Source organism: Sapajus apella, unplaced genomic scaffold (assembly GCF_009761245.1).
Source record: "Sapajus apella isolate SASKATOON/1434 unplaced genomic scaffold, GSC_monkey_1.0 scaffold3, whole genome shotgun sequence".
In the NCBI taxonomy this organism is placed as follows: domain Eukaryota; kingdom Metazoa; phylum Chordata; class Mammalia; order Primates; family Cebidae; genus Sapajus; species Sapajus apella.
The window spans coordinates 8,747,144-8,765,763 of NW_022436943.1; the positions used below are offsets into that span (position 1 = coordinate 8,747,144).

Genomic DNA, 18,620 nt, shown 5'->3' on the forward strand with positions numbered 1-18,620 from the left:
TGGAAAAAAAAAAAAAAAAAAACCCTCAAGTTGCAATATATTCTATCTGATATAAAACCAAATCGAGAATTTTTAAGAAGTATAACTAAAGAATGATCATTATTTTTCCAGAAGTATTACTAGCAAAAGGGAAGATCCTATAGGGTTTGTGGCTTCTTATAAAATATGCCTTGTTGTCAAAAATGTAGCATGACGGTATAAAATTCTGACTTGATTTCCTGCAACTTACTTTCCATTGATTTAGAAGTTCAAAGTTTCTATCATAATTTTACACCTACATTGGCACAATTCAACGACAGAAAAAAAATGTAGCATATTTCCATTTCATTTCTCCACCTGTTTTTTTACAACATAAAACTATCACTGATTTACTTTTTCTATATCTTAAATGATTTTAGAAGTAACACTATTTCACAAGAATCATTCCTGATTCAGACGTCATTTTATTAACTTTAAATAAAGATGAATATATGCCTCCAGAATCCAAATTATTTGGTTTTGATTTGGGGGACAGAAGAGATAATACAGGTAACAGAATAATAAAATGTCAACATGATTTTATTCTTTTAAGAACAATAGTAAGCTTTGACATAATTTTCCTACACAAAGGAGTTATATTAGTATGACGTACATAAAATTTTATAGTTTAAGATATTCATGCTATTAAGATGAGTAGCGAGTAGGATAGCAAAATACAAAGAACTATAATGCAGAAATTACTATAGAATGTACACCTTGATAAAATGAGAGATTCAAATTAAGAGCATCATAATATCAAATACCAAGACTTAACATTGCAATTCATCAATCTATTATAATTCATTAGACAAATGTCCCAAGGAGAGGGAGAATGTACAATGAGTGTTTTCTGGAAATGAATTGCTAAAAATTAGTAGAGTCTGAAAAGACTTCAGAATTGGAAGCTCCAGCTGGGTTTAAAAGGATGGGGGAAGGGATTTTACTCACTATTAAATATTTGAAACACCACTTCAAAAAATAAAACCCGCAAATGTCTTATCAGTTCTTAACTGCATCAGGCGTTCTCAGACTCTATCTCACGCTTTTTTTCCTTTAAAAAATGAGATTTTAAAACACGTACTCAGGACATTTACATTGATTTAGGCTAGTTGGGGAAAACATGGTTCAGAGTAGGATTTCAAATAGTTCAACTAAATACAATAACATTTGCAGTCAGGGTACCGTCCCATAGTAATTTTAAAAGATTTCATTTTACTTATCATTGCAAGCCGTTATCTGATCATATTTGACCTACATATTAATATTTTCATTATTATTCAAGTCCTTTTTTGCTCTGTACAAATTGTCAGTCCTCTTCACTGAGATTATTTATTTACTCTGGAAATATCTGGAATTCTTTCACCCTATCTTTCCCTCCGGGACTACCCCCCACCCTGCCTCAAGTATTGATATTAATGTCTGGGGGAGGGGGACACATCTAACAAAAACCTGAGATAGAAAGCGGTCCCTCTTAATGGTATACTATGGGAGAAGCAGAAAAACAAAGGGAATAAAAGAAAATGATAATTGTTTTCTCTAAGGCTATTATCTAATGCGAAAGCAAATAGTCAGCCTGGAAATCAGCTAACAGAAGGGGATTAGAGAGGAGATCTGAGAGTGGCTTGATTTCTAGCAGAGCTGTCTCTCCAGCCAGTGATGAGACACAGGCAGGGCAGCCAGGAGCGCTCCAGATGGCCGGGGAAAGTGGTCGTTTTGGGTTACTGCAGGGCACTCGGGCCGCCTGAGAGCTGGCGGCCCGGGAAGGCATCATTAGGGAGCCAACCACACGTCCAGCCTGCACCGGAGAGGGCGAGGCCGGGAGGGAGGCCGCCCGCCCGCCCGCCCGCGCGCCCTAGCGTGCCGGGCCTGCCCATTGTTAACATATACTTGACCTCCGTGACCCCCGCACGACACAGATGTCTCCCACCTCCACCTCCCCCCCAACCCAGTCGCGGGCCCTCCCCCCTGCACCTGGTAGCGGCCGCGCAGCCGCCTCCCTCCCGAGCGGCCGCGGCGCCCCTGGCGCGAGCGCGCGCCGGGGCCGGCCTGATGCGGGCGCTCTCGGCGCACAGCGCGCGGCGCTCCTGCTCCCCGGCGGACGCCCGGACGCCCTGCAGATAAATGCGTCGCCTTCCTCGAGAGTGAGCGAGGGCGGGCGAGGCAGACGCAGACGCCGCCTGTGACAGTGGCAATTCCCTGAGCCCCACATCACATTTGTCTGCCACAGCAGCAACAACAGAAAAGCGGAGGGAGGGAGGGAGGCGGGAGGAGGGGAGCAGAGCTCCGCAAGTCTTGGGCTCTGCGTGGAGGTTGCGTTTGGCTGGCGTCCCCGACCCCGGGCTTTTTGCACCGCAGCTCTCTCTGCGCAGCGCCGGGCGGCCGCAGTCGCTCAGCGGCGCGACTCCGCGGCCTCGTGGCGAGCGCGCGTGGGCGAGTGGCTGCGGACACTCTGGCCTCGCGAGGGAAGCCGCGCCGCGCCCTCGCCCCGTCGCCCCGCGGGCCAGCCGAGACGACGGGAAGTTTTATTTGCAACTCGGAGCCCGTGGCGGATGGTGGGACTCTCCGGCCCTGTGCAGTGTAAGTGTCCGCGGGAGGGCTTGGCCGGCGGGCGGGCGGCGGGGACGGGCCCCTGGCTGTTATTAATTACTGTTCAATGACCGTCATCTTCGTTTGGATTATTCGACCGAGAGGCTCCAGGCTGTACTTGTCGCTCAATTAGGGTAGGACTACGCACCAGGGCAGAGGAACATCGCGGGTGACTCCGGTCTGCGATGACACTGAACTTCGCGGGTCAGCCGAGGATGCAGTTTTTACTATTAGATTTCCCACACTGTCTTTCTAAAGTAATGTTTCTTCCCTCTCCATAGTCACGGTATGCGAGCAGGAAGATGACGAGTGGGTTTCTCCCCCGACAACACAACTGGTCGAGGTGCCCACGGTGAATTTGGCAGGTGGCCCTATGCCCGCATCGTGGGTTTTTTTCTTTTTCTTTCTTTTTTCTTTTTCTTTTTTTGTAAACTGGAAGCAAAGACTTGCTTTGATGGTGGAAAACTTAGCCCTAAGGAGTAGGAGAGGCGGGATCTTAACTTTGGAACCCGGTTGCAACTCGGGTGGGGGTTTTCTTAGAGGTACCCAGGCGCTCTGCGCCCGCCTGCGAACTTTCCCTGTTACTCCTGGCCGATTGGGGTGCTGAAGTGGGAAGCCCCTGGGTGAGCGGGCGGACGGCGGCTCCCGCCCGGGGCGGGTCCCGGGCTTCGCAGTCAGGGGCCAGATGGGCAGCGTCGTCCCCGCCCGACCTCCTCGCACTCGGGACCCGGCCGCCCCGGCCCTTCTGGGTGTTCCCGTCGCTGCCCCGACTCGGTGTCTGCTTCTCCTGAGCGTGGAATACAACCTTGTGCCCTGTAGCTCCCGCCCGACGGGGTCCAGACCCGAAGTAGCGTCCGGGGAATTCCTTTCGTTTTCCAGGAACCCCTCTGGTGAAGCCCCCGGGCCAGTGGAGACGCGCTCCGGGGCCAGCCGCTCACTGCCCTCTTTGCGAATCTGAAAGGACCGGGTTGATTGGCGCGCCCAGACCTCTCTCCCTGGCGGACCTGGCGCTGACTGGGGTGCCTTGAGCAAATACGGCTAGGTCAGCACAAGGCGCTTAAATCCATTTTTATGAAACATGCTATTTTTTTATTTTTTGTAAGGGCGGTCAACTCTTGGAAAAGTTTTGAGTACTATGATTCCGGGAAGTAGGATGTGAGCCACAACTGTTGCTAAAAATAGTCGCCTTCCCTCCCCCTCTACTCCAAAAGGCATTTTAGTTTGGGTGATTTGGCTGGGTGGCCGTGCAGCCCATGGCCTCCTCCTTCCTTGCAAAGCGTAATGGAGAAATCCTTCAAGATTTGGCACCACAAATCCCACCGTGCCCCAGCCTGTCTGCTACTTCCTGGGGGAATCTGCAGAAGGTGGCTTTAAGGAATAGCTAGGATTCCCGTGGAGGAGGTCCCGCAGAACCGTGCCCGAGGCCAGAGCGAGGGAGTGAAGACCAGGAGAGCTGGAGAGGCCACTCCAGACAAACTTCATGTGCTTAATGTAACTCTGAGCCCCCTTGAATCTTTAACTTCGCTTTCCTTAATTAATCTGCCCAGGGCCTGTATATAAATGGCTGTCCACAGCTGCTGCAAATTGATTTATCTCCTGATAAAGGTCGGGTTGCTGACCAAAGCATTCTTTATACCTTCTGTGTGAACTGAAATGTGTTTTACAGGGATTTTTTTCCCCCTCCTGGACTCCTTTTCAACATCTGTACCATTTTTAAGTGCACTCAGTGGCTTTTATTATCATTGCCCTCCTTTGCATAGAACAGGAGTGGAACTGGGTCTGTGCCCAGTGAGTCCACACTCCCTAGAATACAAATTGACCAGATTCTCTGTGATAAACGGTTTGTTAGTGTTGGGGGCCTCCTTTTAGTTTATGGCAGCGTTTGCCTTGACCATGTGAGTATTCTGCTGTGCCCAGTTTCTCCTGTCACAGTTCTTTAGAAAAGGCTACCAAACACCATTGTTTCTTAAACCATCATAGCCCCAACCTGAGCATTCATGTCAGCTGTGATGTGTATATACGGAAACAAATTTATAATTCTGTGGATTTCCCCCTCGTTTATCCTTAAAGTCTAGTTTTTAATATCATTAGGATTTTCAGATAATAAAGATAGGGTTATTTGATTTCATTTTCTCTTTTTTCTCTTTACTGATGATTATTTTTTTCAAAAGAATCTGACAGTCTCACCCAATACTAATCAGGGAATCTTGGTTTGATCCGGGCTTTTTTTTTTTGCAGCCAGGATGGATGCTGAGGAAGTTGAATTCCATTATTTCTTGTACTGTGTTCAGCATTTTATATTTTGTTGGTTTATTCTTTTAAAAGATAAAATTCCAACAAAACAATTGACCAGTCAGTCTTATACTGGGTGCATAAAAACCGACTTTTTAAATACCGAAGATAACTTTTTATTAAATCGTTTCGTTTAGGCATTAGTAATTTTATTATAAACCATTTAGATAGCAGTGACTTTATTTGAAAAGCTAAATATTGCATGGGAGAATTTCAGTACTCAGTTTCTCCAGTGTCCTGTTTATACCTAATAAAAGCAGTGGGGAAAATTATTTTTTTCTTTAATGTTTGGACAACTAAAAGCAGACTAGAAATCTTTGAAATGATATTTTCCTTTGTAGACCTAGTCTCTGTGGTCCATTAATACCTGCTAATAATTTGTGTTAAAATGATCTTAAAAATCATTCTATGTCCAGCACAATACATTGCCCTCTTAAATTGCAAAGACAGTATTTTTGCAGCGGTGGGACTGCAGCTTTTTAATATTTGCACAATTTTCTTTTCCTGAGAGAAGTAAAATATTGCTCTTGATGTTAGTATTTGATGATGCGCTCTCCCATTGAGGTGTTAGTCTACATATTTGTAGATAAAAAAGGACTTCATAAATTGCAAAGAACTACACAAATGTAAGGTGCCATTATAATTTATTTTATTGTCACATAGAAGCTTAGCCAAAAAAAAAATCTCGCATTTCTTTAAACATTGAAAAAGGATCACGAGAAAGAAATGCTTCCAATAGGAATGCTGGTCAGTGGTTGTCAGTTTAGGACATTCTTCACTGTCAAATCCTGTTTCTCACTTCTTTGATATGAACATCAGCTGACAGGCACTGAATGCAAAGCCTTCTTCACTGAGGTTTTATGTAGGCAACATAGCCCTTCATAGCAAAGCAGTCTGAAAAATTGGCACCTGCAGGATTTGCATGTGAAAAAAACTGAGTCAGTTGCATTTTGCTGGAGTCTATTACTGTAAGTTATGTAAGTTCAGTGAGAAAGGCTATTTATTTGTTGCTGTTTGGGCATTTAAAGGTTCTTTGTTTTATGGACACCTTATTCATCATATAGTGATCCACAGACTTTATTGATAGCAGAAGCAGGGAGAAGTGAGCTCTGGCTTTATAGAAGTTATTTATTATGGAATGGAGGTGCTTTTAACCATGTGCTTGCAGAGTGCACTTACATTCATAATTTTTAAAATGTGCCTTAAAAGAGTGAATTCATTCCACTTTGAGAGTCATCTATCAGAAGTTAAATGCATAAAACTAAGTTAACATACATATCCTTTGAAAATAATCAAGAATTTTGATTTCTATATGTTAATAACAACTTAAAATCTATATGAAAAGAATTTAAACCCTTTTTCTAAATTTGGGAAAAATGTTGTTTCCCCCAACTTGTTAAATTATGTTTGTCACCTGGATGCCTTTTAAAAATCCTATTTATGTAAAATAACAAATATTCAATCAACTAAAACACCTCTGTGAACCTGAGTATTATCTGTCAGTGGGAACATTTTATCCAGAATAAGCTATTTATTATTATCTAGAGACACCTTCCAACTTCATTTTTTTTCCACAGCCATTAATATAAGAGTTCCTAAATAATGTTTAAAGAACAGTGAACATTTTATTAAAGCAAACATTAGTTCAGTTTAATGGAGGTAATTGTAAGTGATGAGACAGAGCAGGTTATCTCTGTGTTGTTTAAACAGAAGGAGCTACTTTGCACCATTTCCAGTAGCCATCTGTAGAAGAGAAGGGTTTGCACCTGTCTGTCCAGACTAATTATAGATTAGGGCCAAAGAAATGAAATTCGAGGAGGTTTTCAGCTAATGAAATCCATACTGATTTTATTGTAAATGTGTTTTATGTAAAGAGGGTGATGGTTGAGTTCTGAGTGAATAAATCGCTATGTAGCTGCTAGGCACTTGGTTTTGAAGCACAATTCTGCTGCATTAACCTTTGATATTAAAAAAAAAAAAAAAAAAAAAGACAACTTAGACGTGGATGCTAGCCTTTGTTTGGCATCCATAGCTACAATTTAGTGAGCAGCAGTGAGGTTCAGTGTGCAATTTAGAAATGTGCTGTATAAAGCAGCTTAAACATTAAGAATATTATGATATTCTGAAATGCAGATGAAGTAGAAGGTAGGTTCTGTTTTAGCTTATGCATATAAAACATTGGAAAATTGGAAAGGCTTTTTCTTTTTCCTACATTTCAGCTTCGTATACATGAGAAATTAAAGCAAAATGAGTGAAGAATGCATTCTGCTATAAAAGGTCACATGAATGTCTACCACATCTGTTTATAGTAATTATGAACATAATTAACATAAGAATTACAAATGAAATAATGACAAGCTGAGCAAGGAGATATTATGCCATAATGGTCATATGTTGGAATTCTCACATTATAGCACACTAGAATTCACATACTCAAAGAAAGAAAGAAAATGCTAGATTTTTATCTGAATTAATGCTTCAAAACTTATCTGCCTGGGGCAGATGGACTTCTTGCTTTTATAGGAAGGTAACTATTATTAAGAAAAGAACTAGTTGAAATTAAGATTTCTAGTCTGTAGCCTGGACTTTAAGACAGCTGTGATTATAGAAATCACTTTCTGTTGTACACTTCTGTGATTATACTTCTTGATTATTGTATTGCTTTTTTTTTTTTTTTTTCCTTTCAATTGAAAGCTTTGCAGCAAAGTGTTTGCTTTGGAAGAGAGTCATGGATTCTTCCCATTTGAGAATTGGTTGATCTTTTCTATAACTGTGAGCCAAAAGTCAATGAACAAACAAGGTACTAACAGAAATACTGTGCATTTATAAAATAAGACCATTGGCAGATTAGCTTTTGTACAGATTAGCCTCTAGTATTTGGGATGCCCCTTAAAAAAAATAGCAAACCTTCTCTGGGTTTGAAAGCGGTAGTAATGCAATTTTATTTTTAAAATAGCATTTCTTAAAAGGGCATGTAATGGAAAAATCTGTGGGCACCTATAAATGGTATTTTTCTTCCCCTAGAGTTTTGTTGGATTTTCAGGTATTTGTATGTAGTCTGTGTCCAAACTGATCTAACTAAAATTCAGTAAAGGGTGGGGGTATGTATGGTTGCTTTCGGTTACTCTGAATGCATTTTTCTAGAATAGCTAGAGAAAAGGTGAAAGGTGACCTTTTTTGAGAGCTAAAATGATCCTCCAGAAATCTGTTATTACATTGAAAACATGTAAGAATGACAGATTTTCACCCATTTACAGCTCACTTGATTTTGTGATGTAGCCTGCCAAATGTTTTCCTTCCTATGTTTGCACCCTTCTCTAACTATTGAACCTGGTCACTTTTTGAAGATTTATGGAGAAATATTACCTTGTTCTCATCTCAGTGATAACATGAGGTTTTCCACATTATTGGATTACTGGAGGATTGTGGCAGACCCCTTTTTATCTGACATTCATTGCATGACAAGATTTTCACACATGCCCTTCCCCCACCTATGCCCAGCTTTTTTCACTTTGTGTTACCTATCAAATTTCTTTTAATTCTATTCTTGGGGTTGGAACATTGGTGTGTATGTGTTTGGGTGGGGTAGAGGGAGAGGGGGTGGTGCTCCCCTACACATAAAACCGTTTTTTGGCCAAGTGATTTGCAGGGGAGTGCCTGATTAAACAATGCTTCTCTTCATTTTCTAAAGGGCCTCTTAAAATTTGGCTCCCCTAAAAGGCAGGGGCTAGTTCTCTTGCTATTCTGTTTTTAGCCTTACCCTCTACCCCCATTCTATTCCTTTCTACGGAGACCCCATGCAGAAGCTATTTTATAATCTAAAGTTTCACAGCAGCTAGGGCTACAGTGTACACTATTGAACAGTTGTATAGTTTATTGGCTCCTTCATTCTGAACTCACTCTTCATACTGTAGTGAGAGCTTCTTAACCAAGCTTCAGTGCCTTGAAACACAGCATAACCAAATACTTCCCCTCCCCCTAATAAAATAACGTCCTTTGCTGCATTATCTGCACTCCATTAAGGATCTGATCAGATGTTCACATTGTCTGATGGGTGTATTTAAAAGTGAAAAGGGGCTCCCAAGGGACTACTCAGGTGTATCTCCTTCCTGACCCTGCTGGGGAGGTGGATGAACTCTGGACTGAGGGACGAGCATTAGCCCTTGCTTGTTCTCTGATTGATTCTCTGGCAATGGGTGGGTGAAGAGCCACGAGGCAGCTCAAGCCGAGATTGATTGCCTCAATTTCAGATTCCCACCTCCAAAACAGACTCTCAGATGCACACATAAAGACCTCCCTCCCCCAGCACAATTTCTGGAGGTGGAGCAGGTCTCTAAGAGTCACCTGTAGCTACCAATCACAAGTGGTCCTACTTATCACAATGATGCTGGCTGCAGGAGTCTTCAGCTGGGACTCATTTAAGTTCAGGGACAGGAGCTATTCTATATCTCTGCATGTGTGAGTGTGCAGGGGCTGGAATTTAGGAGTATTGGGGTCAGCAAAGAAAGGGACAAGAACTGCGACTTGAGATTGATCTGGAGGGCCGCTTAACTGCATCTTAGACTCAGTAGGTTTGTTTTGCAAATTGTGGCTATTTAGATGGAGGTGAGATGGTGACTGTCTCCCTTGGCTCTGCCGAAAGAGAGCTCTTGATCCTCCTCTGACCTTGACAGAATCTCTAATGTGTTTTCAGCCTAGCCCTGGAGCACGGAAATACAGTTTGCTGGATTCCTCCCTTTTTTGGGTGGTAGGGGCAGATTTGGGCTTACAGGCGACTCCTAGCCTGCCTCTCATTCCCAGACAGGCTTAAGGTAGCTCTCCCCCACTTTCTGGCCCCATCCTGGGGTCTGAGCCCCCGCCCCCTCCGTCCCTTTCCATTCTTTCCTTCCCTCCTGCCTGTGTCTCTTTCCCTCTCTCTCTCCCACTTTTCCTCCCTCTCCCGCTCCGTCTCACACGCACCCTCTGTTTATTTTCCTGCCTCCATCTGGGCCCTGCTGATATTGTAATCACCCTGATGCACGTTGGCTTCTCTCCTCTCCCTCCTGCGCTCACACACTCACTCACACACAATGTGCCATCCTGACAAGCCTTTTACTTCTGATAAGCTCCAATGTGTGTTTAATGAATACAAAGCCGCGGTCTGGGTGCCGCCTCGGCCGCGGCCGCTCTCCCGCGCTCCTTTGCCAGAAGGTAATCTCCGTGAACAGGGGAGGGAGGCGAGCAGGGAGGAAGGAGGGGTGGCCAGGAGGAAGGGGGGCGTGGGGAGGCGGCTTTTCTCTCTCCCTCTCTCCCTTTCCAAATGATTCAGAAGTCGATAAGACCAGGAGAAGTGAAGATGTAACATGTTATCTGTCGCTCCTCTTAGCTGGCGGAGAGAATTTACATTTAAAGATTAGCAGAGTGAGAAAGAGAAATCTGCCTTTTGTTGTGCGGGGTGAGGAGGAGGCATCTACCCTGGCCTTGACGCTATCTCCCATCACCTCTGCTATCCAGACAGGACTCACCGAGGTGAGAATACCGGAGGGCCTTATCTTTAATTGGGTTTAGTTTTGCCAGTCTGAATAGGTTTAAAGAGACTTGATAAAGGGGGAACAATAGATTATTTATTGACTGGATGATGAAGCCTTTAGATGAAGAAGGGAGAGACAAAGCTGCTTAACAACTTGATTAGTTCATTTTTATTTTAAGGTGAGACTACCTCTCTTTTGGTGGAAGGAAGGGCTAGAGAACTTCGGTGCAATTTGGATGACTTATGATGTCTTTTTTCCTCTCCCCCAACAACTCCTTACCCTTCTTAGCACCATGCACCTACCTGATTTTAACAGGAGTTTTTTACCCCTTGCCTTTAGGAGTGATGAACTGAGCAAAGAGGGTAAAGGCTTTGGGATTGATCATTAATGTTTGGTTTTGTGTGACTTGTTATAAATGCATGATGAATTGATGCTAACAGTACTTGATTGAGTAAGATGAGCAAATGAAGCCTACTTTTAATATGGAATTAGTTAATTTTATAGTATGGCTCAACTCAGGCTAGAGGAGAAAAAAAAATCACTCCAAGTCTGTTAGGTAGATTTGTATTTTGGATTTGAACCATGAAATCCTTTGCTTGGAGCTAGTTTTAAAAAAGAAGAAAAAATGTCTTATTGACTGACAAGTATTTGAAAACATTATAATATCAACTTTAGAAGGTTCTTAAAATGAAGAAAAGTAGAAAAAATGGTTGTTTTGCCTCCTACAGATTGTCAAGATAGGTGTTTTCATAGATAGATAGATATGATCCAATAACTAAAAGCCTAATTAAAATTTGTTTAAAGCCAGGGGGGCATGTTTCCTTGTTGACGGCAGCAGATCGATTGGGTAAGACAATAGAGTCCCATTATTTTACTTCCATTGACTGAACATATTGACATTTCAGGTTTGCTGTTGCCTCAGTGAGCATGATGAAACACTGAAATTCACAGACCAACTGGCCAGAGTGGCACATATATTACTGTATGTCATTTCTGCCTTCAGGTTACCTTATCACCCAGACAGAATGGGAAAGGACAACCTGGAGTCTTTCAGAAAGGGTAGAGCTCTTTTGGCTGAGAAGCTAGCAGATAGCATGTATTAGGAACATCTTTAATTTTATCAAGAATTGGGTGTTACAGAGAACTACGTGGAGCATGGTTAAAAATCTGAAAAGCTAGCCATCGATCTTGCATATTTTACATAGAAGGATGCCCACTTTCAAGATTTACCTTTACCTGGAGTTATTTACAGTGAGTGGTCGGTCACTATTTAGATGACCAGTTTGTTGCATGGGTGACATTCTTTCTTTCCCTGTCTGGGGTACTGAAAGGGCCAGGCACCTGCTAAATCTGTATCTGATAAGATAATGGGTAAGGTCCCTTCAAAAATAGGGTCTGACTCTGACTTTTTGTTTCCAGTTTTTTTTAGTGGGTGGAATACAAAGTGAGATATATGTATTTTACACTCATGTGCATGCATAGACAATAACTTACATAGATAAATATGTGTATTTCAAGCAGAGGCAGAGAAATAGTATTTGTTATCTTGCTGTAATTTACCCTTTCACACATTTTGCATAGTCTTTAAATAGCAGAACTAGGCAGACATTGAGTCAAAGAAATTTGAACAATACGGAAAGTGAATATGGAAAAAAAGAAAAAAACAGAAGGGACTTAACATATTTTTATGTTAAAGAAATTTATGAAGACATAAATCTATTATGCCTATGACTTATACATGGCAATTGTTGCCATCAAGTAGGCAACTGATGCCCTTTACAGTGTTTAGAACAAAACTGGTCCTTTATACCATTTTCATGAAAATGTTAGGTTTCTATTTGATCAGCAGGTGCTGTTGAGATGAAAGCCATGTGTAAATTTTCAGAAGGCCAAAAGTGTCAATTCAGAAAAGGAAAGTGATAAGAGAAAATGCAATCAGTTTTCCTGTTTTCAATTTGTGCAGGATTTGAAGAGCTGTTTTGTTAAACTGCTACATCTGCTCCAATATGAATATTGAACTACTTCCACTAAAAATAACAACCTATAATTTGGAAGCTACTGCAGTCTTTTGTTAATGTGAGTGGGTTATTTAAAAACAAAAAAACAAAAAAATAAAAAAAAATTAAAAAAATTTTCTATTCTGACGATCTCTTGCCTAATGTGCATTTTCATTTGTTGGCACTTCTATCCTCAGCAGATGAATGGTAGTATGCAATTAAGACCTCGTCTTGTTTGACTATAAAAGAGATTTCCATAGGTGAAAATCCTGGTAATATAAAAAGAGTTCACACAGAACAAAATGTATTTTAAAATAACCTGTTTAAATACATATATTTAATATCAGATAGTTATTCCTTACATTCTCTAATACTACAATTTTTAACTTACTGCCGGACTGTTGTAACAAAGTTAACACTGTTCCTTGCATACTGAGCATTCTGGGATTTATTTCACCTTTCATATACCTGCAAATGTAAGTTTAAACTAATCAGGGATATTTTACCAACAGGGCTTTTAGAATAATCTTTTCCAGGCTTAAATAAAATTATTAAATTATGCTTGAGTGCTTGCATACAAAAGCTTTAGCTTCTATAGTACTGCTAATCAAATAAGTTTTATGGACAGGGAAAGCACCACATAGAGAAAAATTGGATGCATTTTGCTAGTGGCATTTCTAGGAAAGACATGTTCTTTTAAAATGATTGAATTTTAATTAAAAAGGAAACTCAACATATCTTAAATACTCATAATAAAAATAATACTGCATCCTTATAACAAGAAAGTGAATGGCAATGCTATCCATATAAAATATGGGCAGAGAGAATTAAAGTAGAAGGAAGACTGGTGACATTTGGATACGGTTCAATATTGACTCAACCCTGGATTGCAGTTTGGTGGACTTGTGGCTGTAGTAATTTGTCTGGGGTGAGACCTGATCACTGCTGAGGATCAATTAGCTAAGTTTGTGGCTTCACATGAGAATTACTAGACACACTCGTCACAGATAAACCTTTCAAAATATTTCAAGAATGGATAAAGGGAAAGGCAGGCACAGTGACACCTTAGCATGTTTGATATTAACAAGTACTATGTTTCTTTAAAAACACCAACTCAAAAGAAGAGGTACTTTGAAGAAGACTATTGAATGTGAGTATTTGCCATTGCATGTATGGAACCAACCAAAGAAGAATGCTTTTAAGGAATGGAATTTCCAGTTTCAAGCCCAAAGAACAGTTTAGTATGGCATGTTATGCTGGCATATCTTAGAGAGAGCTGGGCATCATGTGGCTGTTTCCCTAATATAGTGCCGGACTCTCACTTTTAAGAAAAGATGCTGAATCACATATCAGTGTACGAAAAGTTTATTCACAGACATGATCCCATTACTTGGGATGTGATTGTCTAATGAGAGTTGTTTTTGAGGCCACAGGACCTTAAGTGACACCAACAGGGGAGATTCCTGTGCATCTTTTCAAAATGTTCATACTTGATGAAATCATGTCCAGGCTCTTACATCAGAACTACTGGTAAAGTAATGCCCCGTGGTTGATGTTTAAAGTGTGAGACCCGCTTGTTCAAAAAAGTTTGTCTACAACTACTAATGTTTTCAAGGACCAAGAGATACCAACTTAAAATAGTCTGCTTTAATAGTTCTAATTGTGATTGCCTTTATAAAATAATGTCTGAAGGAATAAAGCAGGCATTTGTTTTGGTAGGTTTCATATTGAAGGCCTCTAAAGCAAATCACTGTTTGGATGAATAGGATCTTTAGAATATAGTTTGTGGAAGAGGAATGCAGAGAGCACAAATGTGAAGTTTTCCCCTTGTGTCTCCCCAAGGCACCTCTAAGTGCCTTGGGGAATGTGATTGACTGGGTTCATCAATCTTTTAACACCTGGGGCACAGACCACTTCTAAGTGTGCTCAGGGCTGCCACTTAGTTGTTGGTCTTGGGAGACAAGAGAGGAATTGATAAATACTGGAGACCTACTATGAGCCTGGCCTTAACCAACCTTCACATACATTCTCATCACTGATTTTAAGTATATGATTAGTGTTTCACTTTCTTTCTTTCAAAGAACTCCAGCCCGTTGCTCTGAGACTCTGGCCATAGTTGCTCTTCTGGCTTGATCTTTTGCCCCAATTTAGAAAATTGAGGTTTCTTTGTATTCCCCAAATGAATGACCTACTTTGTGCCTGAGTTTTAGTAATTATTTAGAACCTTATTCTCGGAATAATTGGCTGCATATTCTCCTTATTGGCCATATCTACCCATCCACTATTTTCTTTCAGTTTCCCTTTCTTCCACTCCACTTAGGAATCAGAGTTGGCTTCTACCTGACATAACATTGGATACTCTCAAGTGTGTGCCAGTCGGTATTCCTCAAAACCACCTAATCCTGGCTTCTCTATTGCCACATTCTGTTCCTGCATCAGAATACCTTCATCCTATGCTGCACTGAGGCCATGAGGAATCAACCTATTATTTCTGTTGTTGTTATTGAACTTACCCAGTATGCTGGCATGATTTTCTGCCTAGTCCTTAGTTCTTGAGTCTTGTTCCATCCTACATGGTCACTCCATTATATCTTGATCTCAGCATTTCCCAGTTGACCAGGTTCAACTTCTTGGTTACCTCTTTAGATAAGGGTAGAGGACTTGTACACCACCTTTTACTCCTGGAAAAAAAAAAAAAAAGAGTTTGTAACTAGTTTTATAGTGTGAAACTTTCTTTGTGTTAGGAAAAAAAAAAAGGGACCTCTTGTCTATGTGCAGTCACTTGACTAATAGGCAAATAGGTTCCCTTTCTAGTTAAATCTCTGACTTGTTGGGTAGCCTGGGGTGCATTCCAGCCCTCAGGCACATTTCTCAGAAGACAAAGGGCAGACTTGGTTATTCTTAGGCTTCTCAACTCTCATGAACAAGTCTATGTGTGATACTGAAAGTAGGCTTTGAGGCTTTCCCATGGTTAGGAAAGTGAAAAAAATATCTTTTTTTTTTTTTTTAAAATTCTGGGATTGGGGTGGGTGACACAAATCTTCATCTAACTGGGAAAGGGATCAGTGTGGAATGTTACTATCATTCCAGTCTTTTCCATCATTAATAAGTGCCATTATGGACTAGGAAGCCATTCTTTGCATAGCCATCCTAAACCTTAGATGATTCTCTGAAATTATAGTTTTATGATTCCTTTTTCAGAGGTGAATGATGTAGGAATAAATCTGTTTATGTAGTGAGGAGGGAACTACAGATTTTGGGTCTTGTCCCAGGAAAATTGCCTTTATGCTTTTCCCTCATAGTTACAGGACAAGATGATGAACTCAGTGCTGAGGGGTAGGAGTGAGGAGCTAGAGGCTAAGCTGGAGGGGGTTGGTTGTGTTTAGCAGGTATTCACCATGCCCCCTTGTCTTAAAGTTTGAACCCGCTTCACTTGAGAAATTTAGAAAATGACCTTTAAGCCATTTTTTTTTTTTTGGAGAGAACCTGGTAGCAGCTTAATTGAACATGGACACATGATCATCTGGCTAGGAATCAGATCTCAAGAAAGTCTGAAAAATTCTCTTTTTGTCTGAAGAAATAGTTTGCCACTGCTTATAAAATAATTAAATAATTCAGTTATTACCTATTTTGTACTTTTCTTTAGTTTGTATAACTGATGTAGGTGATTTAAATATACACATTATTAGGATTTGATTCTAAGTTGGGTGGTTATAAATAGTAAATCCATGCTAGGGTTTCTTTTGAACTTAAGAGTTACTGGCATTCTTCTGGTTTCATCAAGGTGACCACTTCCTCATCATCCAAAATGACAGTGGAAATTTGCTGTTTACTAGGATGTCTGGGATTGGTTTCATTTGGAAGTAATATTATTTTCATCTGTCTTAGAAATGGATGCCACAGGAAGCACTGTTGCTTCCTAGGCTGTAGAAAATTTTTGCATTGGTATTCAGAGTTCAATGGGAAGTCAAAAAGAAGTTCATTGCTACAAAAGAGAATGTCTTAAAGTATTATTTGGTGAACTATTAGTTGGTGTCCAACTGGACTGAATATTATGTCAGAGAAATATTAGAGAAGATATTAGCAGGAGTAGTGGTAATTTGTCTAAATAAGTTCAAGAGATGGGTGGCCACTAATAATATGAGGGGAAACAATGTCAGAGCAGTAATGACCTAGACATGGCCATGTGATAAGATAATTAGAGCACTAGGAGAGAGAACTAGCTGTGAGGTATTATTATAAAGAGTATCTGGAAGGATTCTTCTGCTAGACTTCTTGGGCAATCCACCTGGTAATACTTAGCGAGGAGACCAGAGCCTAATATTAGGAAAACAGATCAGTAATGGTACCTAAAAGGGTTGGCACAGATCATGGTGCCAGGGAAATAGCACAGCAGTATTGTGGAGACCATTTCAAATGCACATTGGCAAGTGGAACATAAGAAATTAGGAAGTCATCCCCAGTGGTTATAAGCATGGTACAAGCTGTGCTTTAAATGCAGTCCTGGAAAGTTGATTAGATTAGCTGGTTAAAACTAAAAGTACTATACCCCTTTCCCTAACCTCAAGATACAGGGGCATGTGAACTGTAAGACAGGTCATGGAAGACTAATAGTTTATTTTCTGAATCTATGCATATGTTATGTACACAGTGATGAGCAAACACAGCTGGGAAGAACAGCAGATGATATTGGGACTGGAACTGGGTGTTTATCAGGCTGACATAGTAATCCTCCTTTCCTGTGAAAGTGTTCTTTTTAAGTGGCTGTTAGGATTCTGTAACTTTTATCATGTGTCACATAAGCAGTGTCCTTTACTCTCCAGCTCCTTTGCCCACCTGTCACACATTTTCATTCTCAGCTCCAGCTAGATTTATTTAGAAATGAGATCCACATTCAACATCGGATGAGAAACAAATGTGGACAATGAATTCTCATTCTTTTGTTTAAATAAAGGTAGGTAGGTCAGTTCATGTCTAAAGGGAGAGTTAATGTGATCAGTCTCCATTGATGTGCCTAAGATTTGAGTTGGCTCGAGAGAGCAGGTATAAAATATTGGAGGAAAATATAGGTGAGGAGCAATAAAATGAACAACCCATTAAACCTGATTTGACTATTTATAAAGAAAGTCACATGCTGTTTTGGTAGCCATGGTAAAGTACCTTTTACAGCATCTGATAGAAGGTAAAATGTTTACTCTTCGGAGTGAATCTGAAGTACATGGATAAATATTTAGTAAACGTCTTCTGTGTATAAAGCTGTGTGCTAGGTGTAGACACAAGCAGGTAGTCGGCTCAGTTCCCACTGAATGATAAACTCACTCAGGACAAATTAAATAGCGAAAAAGATGGTGAAGCTTGATCAGTTACCAATTAAATGGTATAGCAAGTAAGATTTTAGAGGCAGGCGTGAATTGGAATTTAAGCTTGTCTTGAGACAGGTAGGATTCATTAAGGCAAAGTTATTGTAATAGGATTGTGGTAAGTTACACGGTTAGGAATAGGGAGTGTAGAAGCCTAGATGTGGAAAAGACCTTTGGAGGACTGTTCGGGTAGAGTAGGGGTGGAGAGAGAACAAATTAATAATGTGGCTGCAGCAAAAAGGGCCCTTGAGTGATGAGTGGGAAATAAGAGCAGAAAGATCATAAATGTCTTGAATATCAACCATTTTGATTTAATCTTCAACTTTGGAATTCACCAGAGGTTTTTCAGCTGTGTCCTCTGGGGTGCCTAAGGGTTAGGAGGTGGCATGGAGGGTACCAAGATTGGGCACAGGGTCTTCCATCTCCGAACCACCATAAAACCAGAATAGTTCTGCTTTTTATAAGAAATTGCTTTATATATTTGATTTTCCAACTGGACTTCTTTTGAACAGAGGAGTCCATGGTAAAATAGATCTTCATAAAACCAAGGTTAAAATAAAAATTGAGCTAGCCAAAGGGAACCCCTGGACCCAAAACAGTTGTGTTTGCAAAGAGTTGGTCCTCACGTGAAGAGTCAGATGGACTGGAGGCAGGGAGAGGCTGGAGGCCCAGGCCAGGCAGGAAGCTTGTTGCTGTAGTTTAGGTTTTAGGTATTGCAGAAGGATGGTCAAGGTTGGGTTTTTGGGATGAGAAGGGAGAGGCAGGGGCCGGAGGTATTGCAAAGGAAAAATAATCGGTACTTGGATAGAGTGGTGGATTTAGAGAGGGGGAAGTTATTAATACCAAAGTGAATTTGG

The 18,620-nt window shown here is 41.0% G+C and overlaps 1 protein-coding gene across 1 annotated transcript in view; it reads left to right on the forward strand.

Moving 5' to 3' along the window:
* The first annotated feature begins 3,632 nt into the window (after positions 1–3,632).
* The window catches only part of RUNX1T1 (RUNX1 partner transcriptional co-repressor 1), a 108,282-nt gene continuing 93,294 nt past the window's right edge, over positions 3,633–18,620 (forward strand). The window contains exons 1-2 of the mRNA XM_032247775.1: positions 3,633–10,086; positions 10,262–10,404. Of these exons, the coding sequence (XP_032103666.1) occupies positions 9,966–10,086; positions 10,262–10,404 (264 nt within the window). The 5' untranslated portion in view covers positions 3,633–9,965. The remainder of the gene's footprint in view (positions 10,087–10,261; positions 10,405–18,620) is intronic.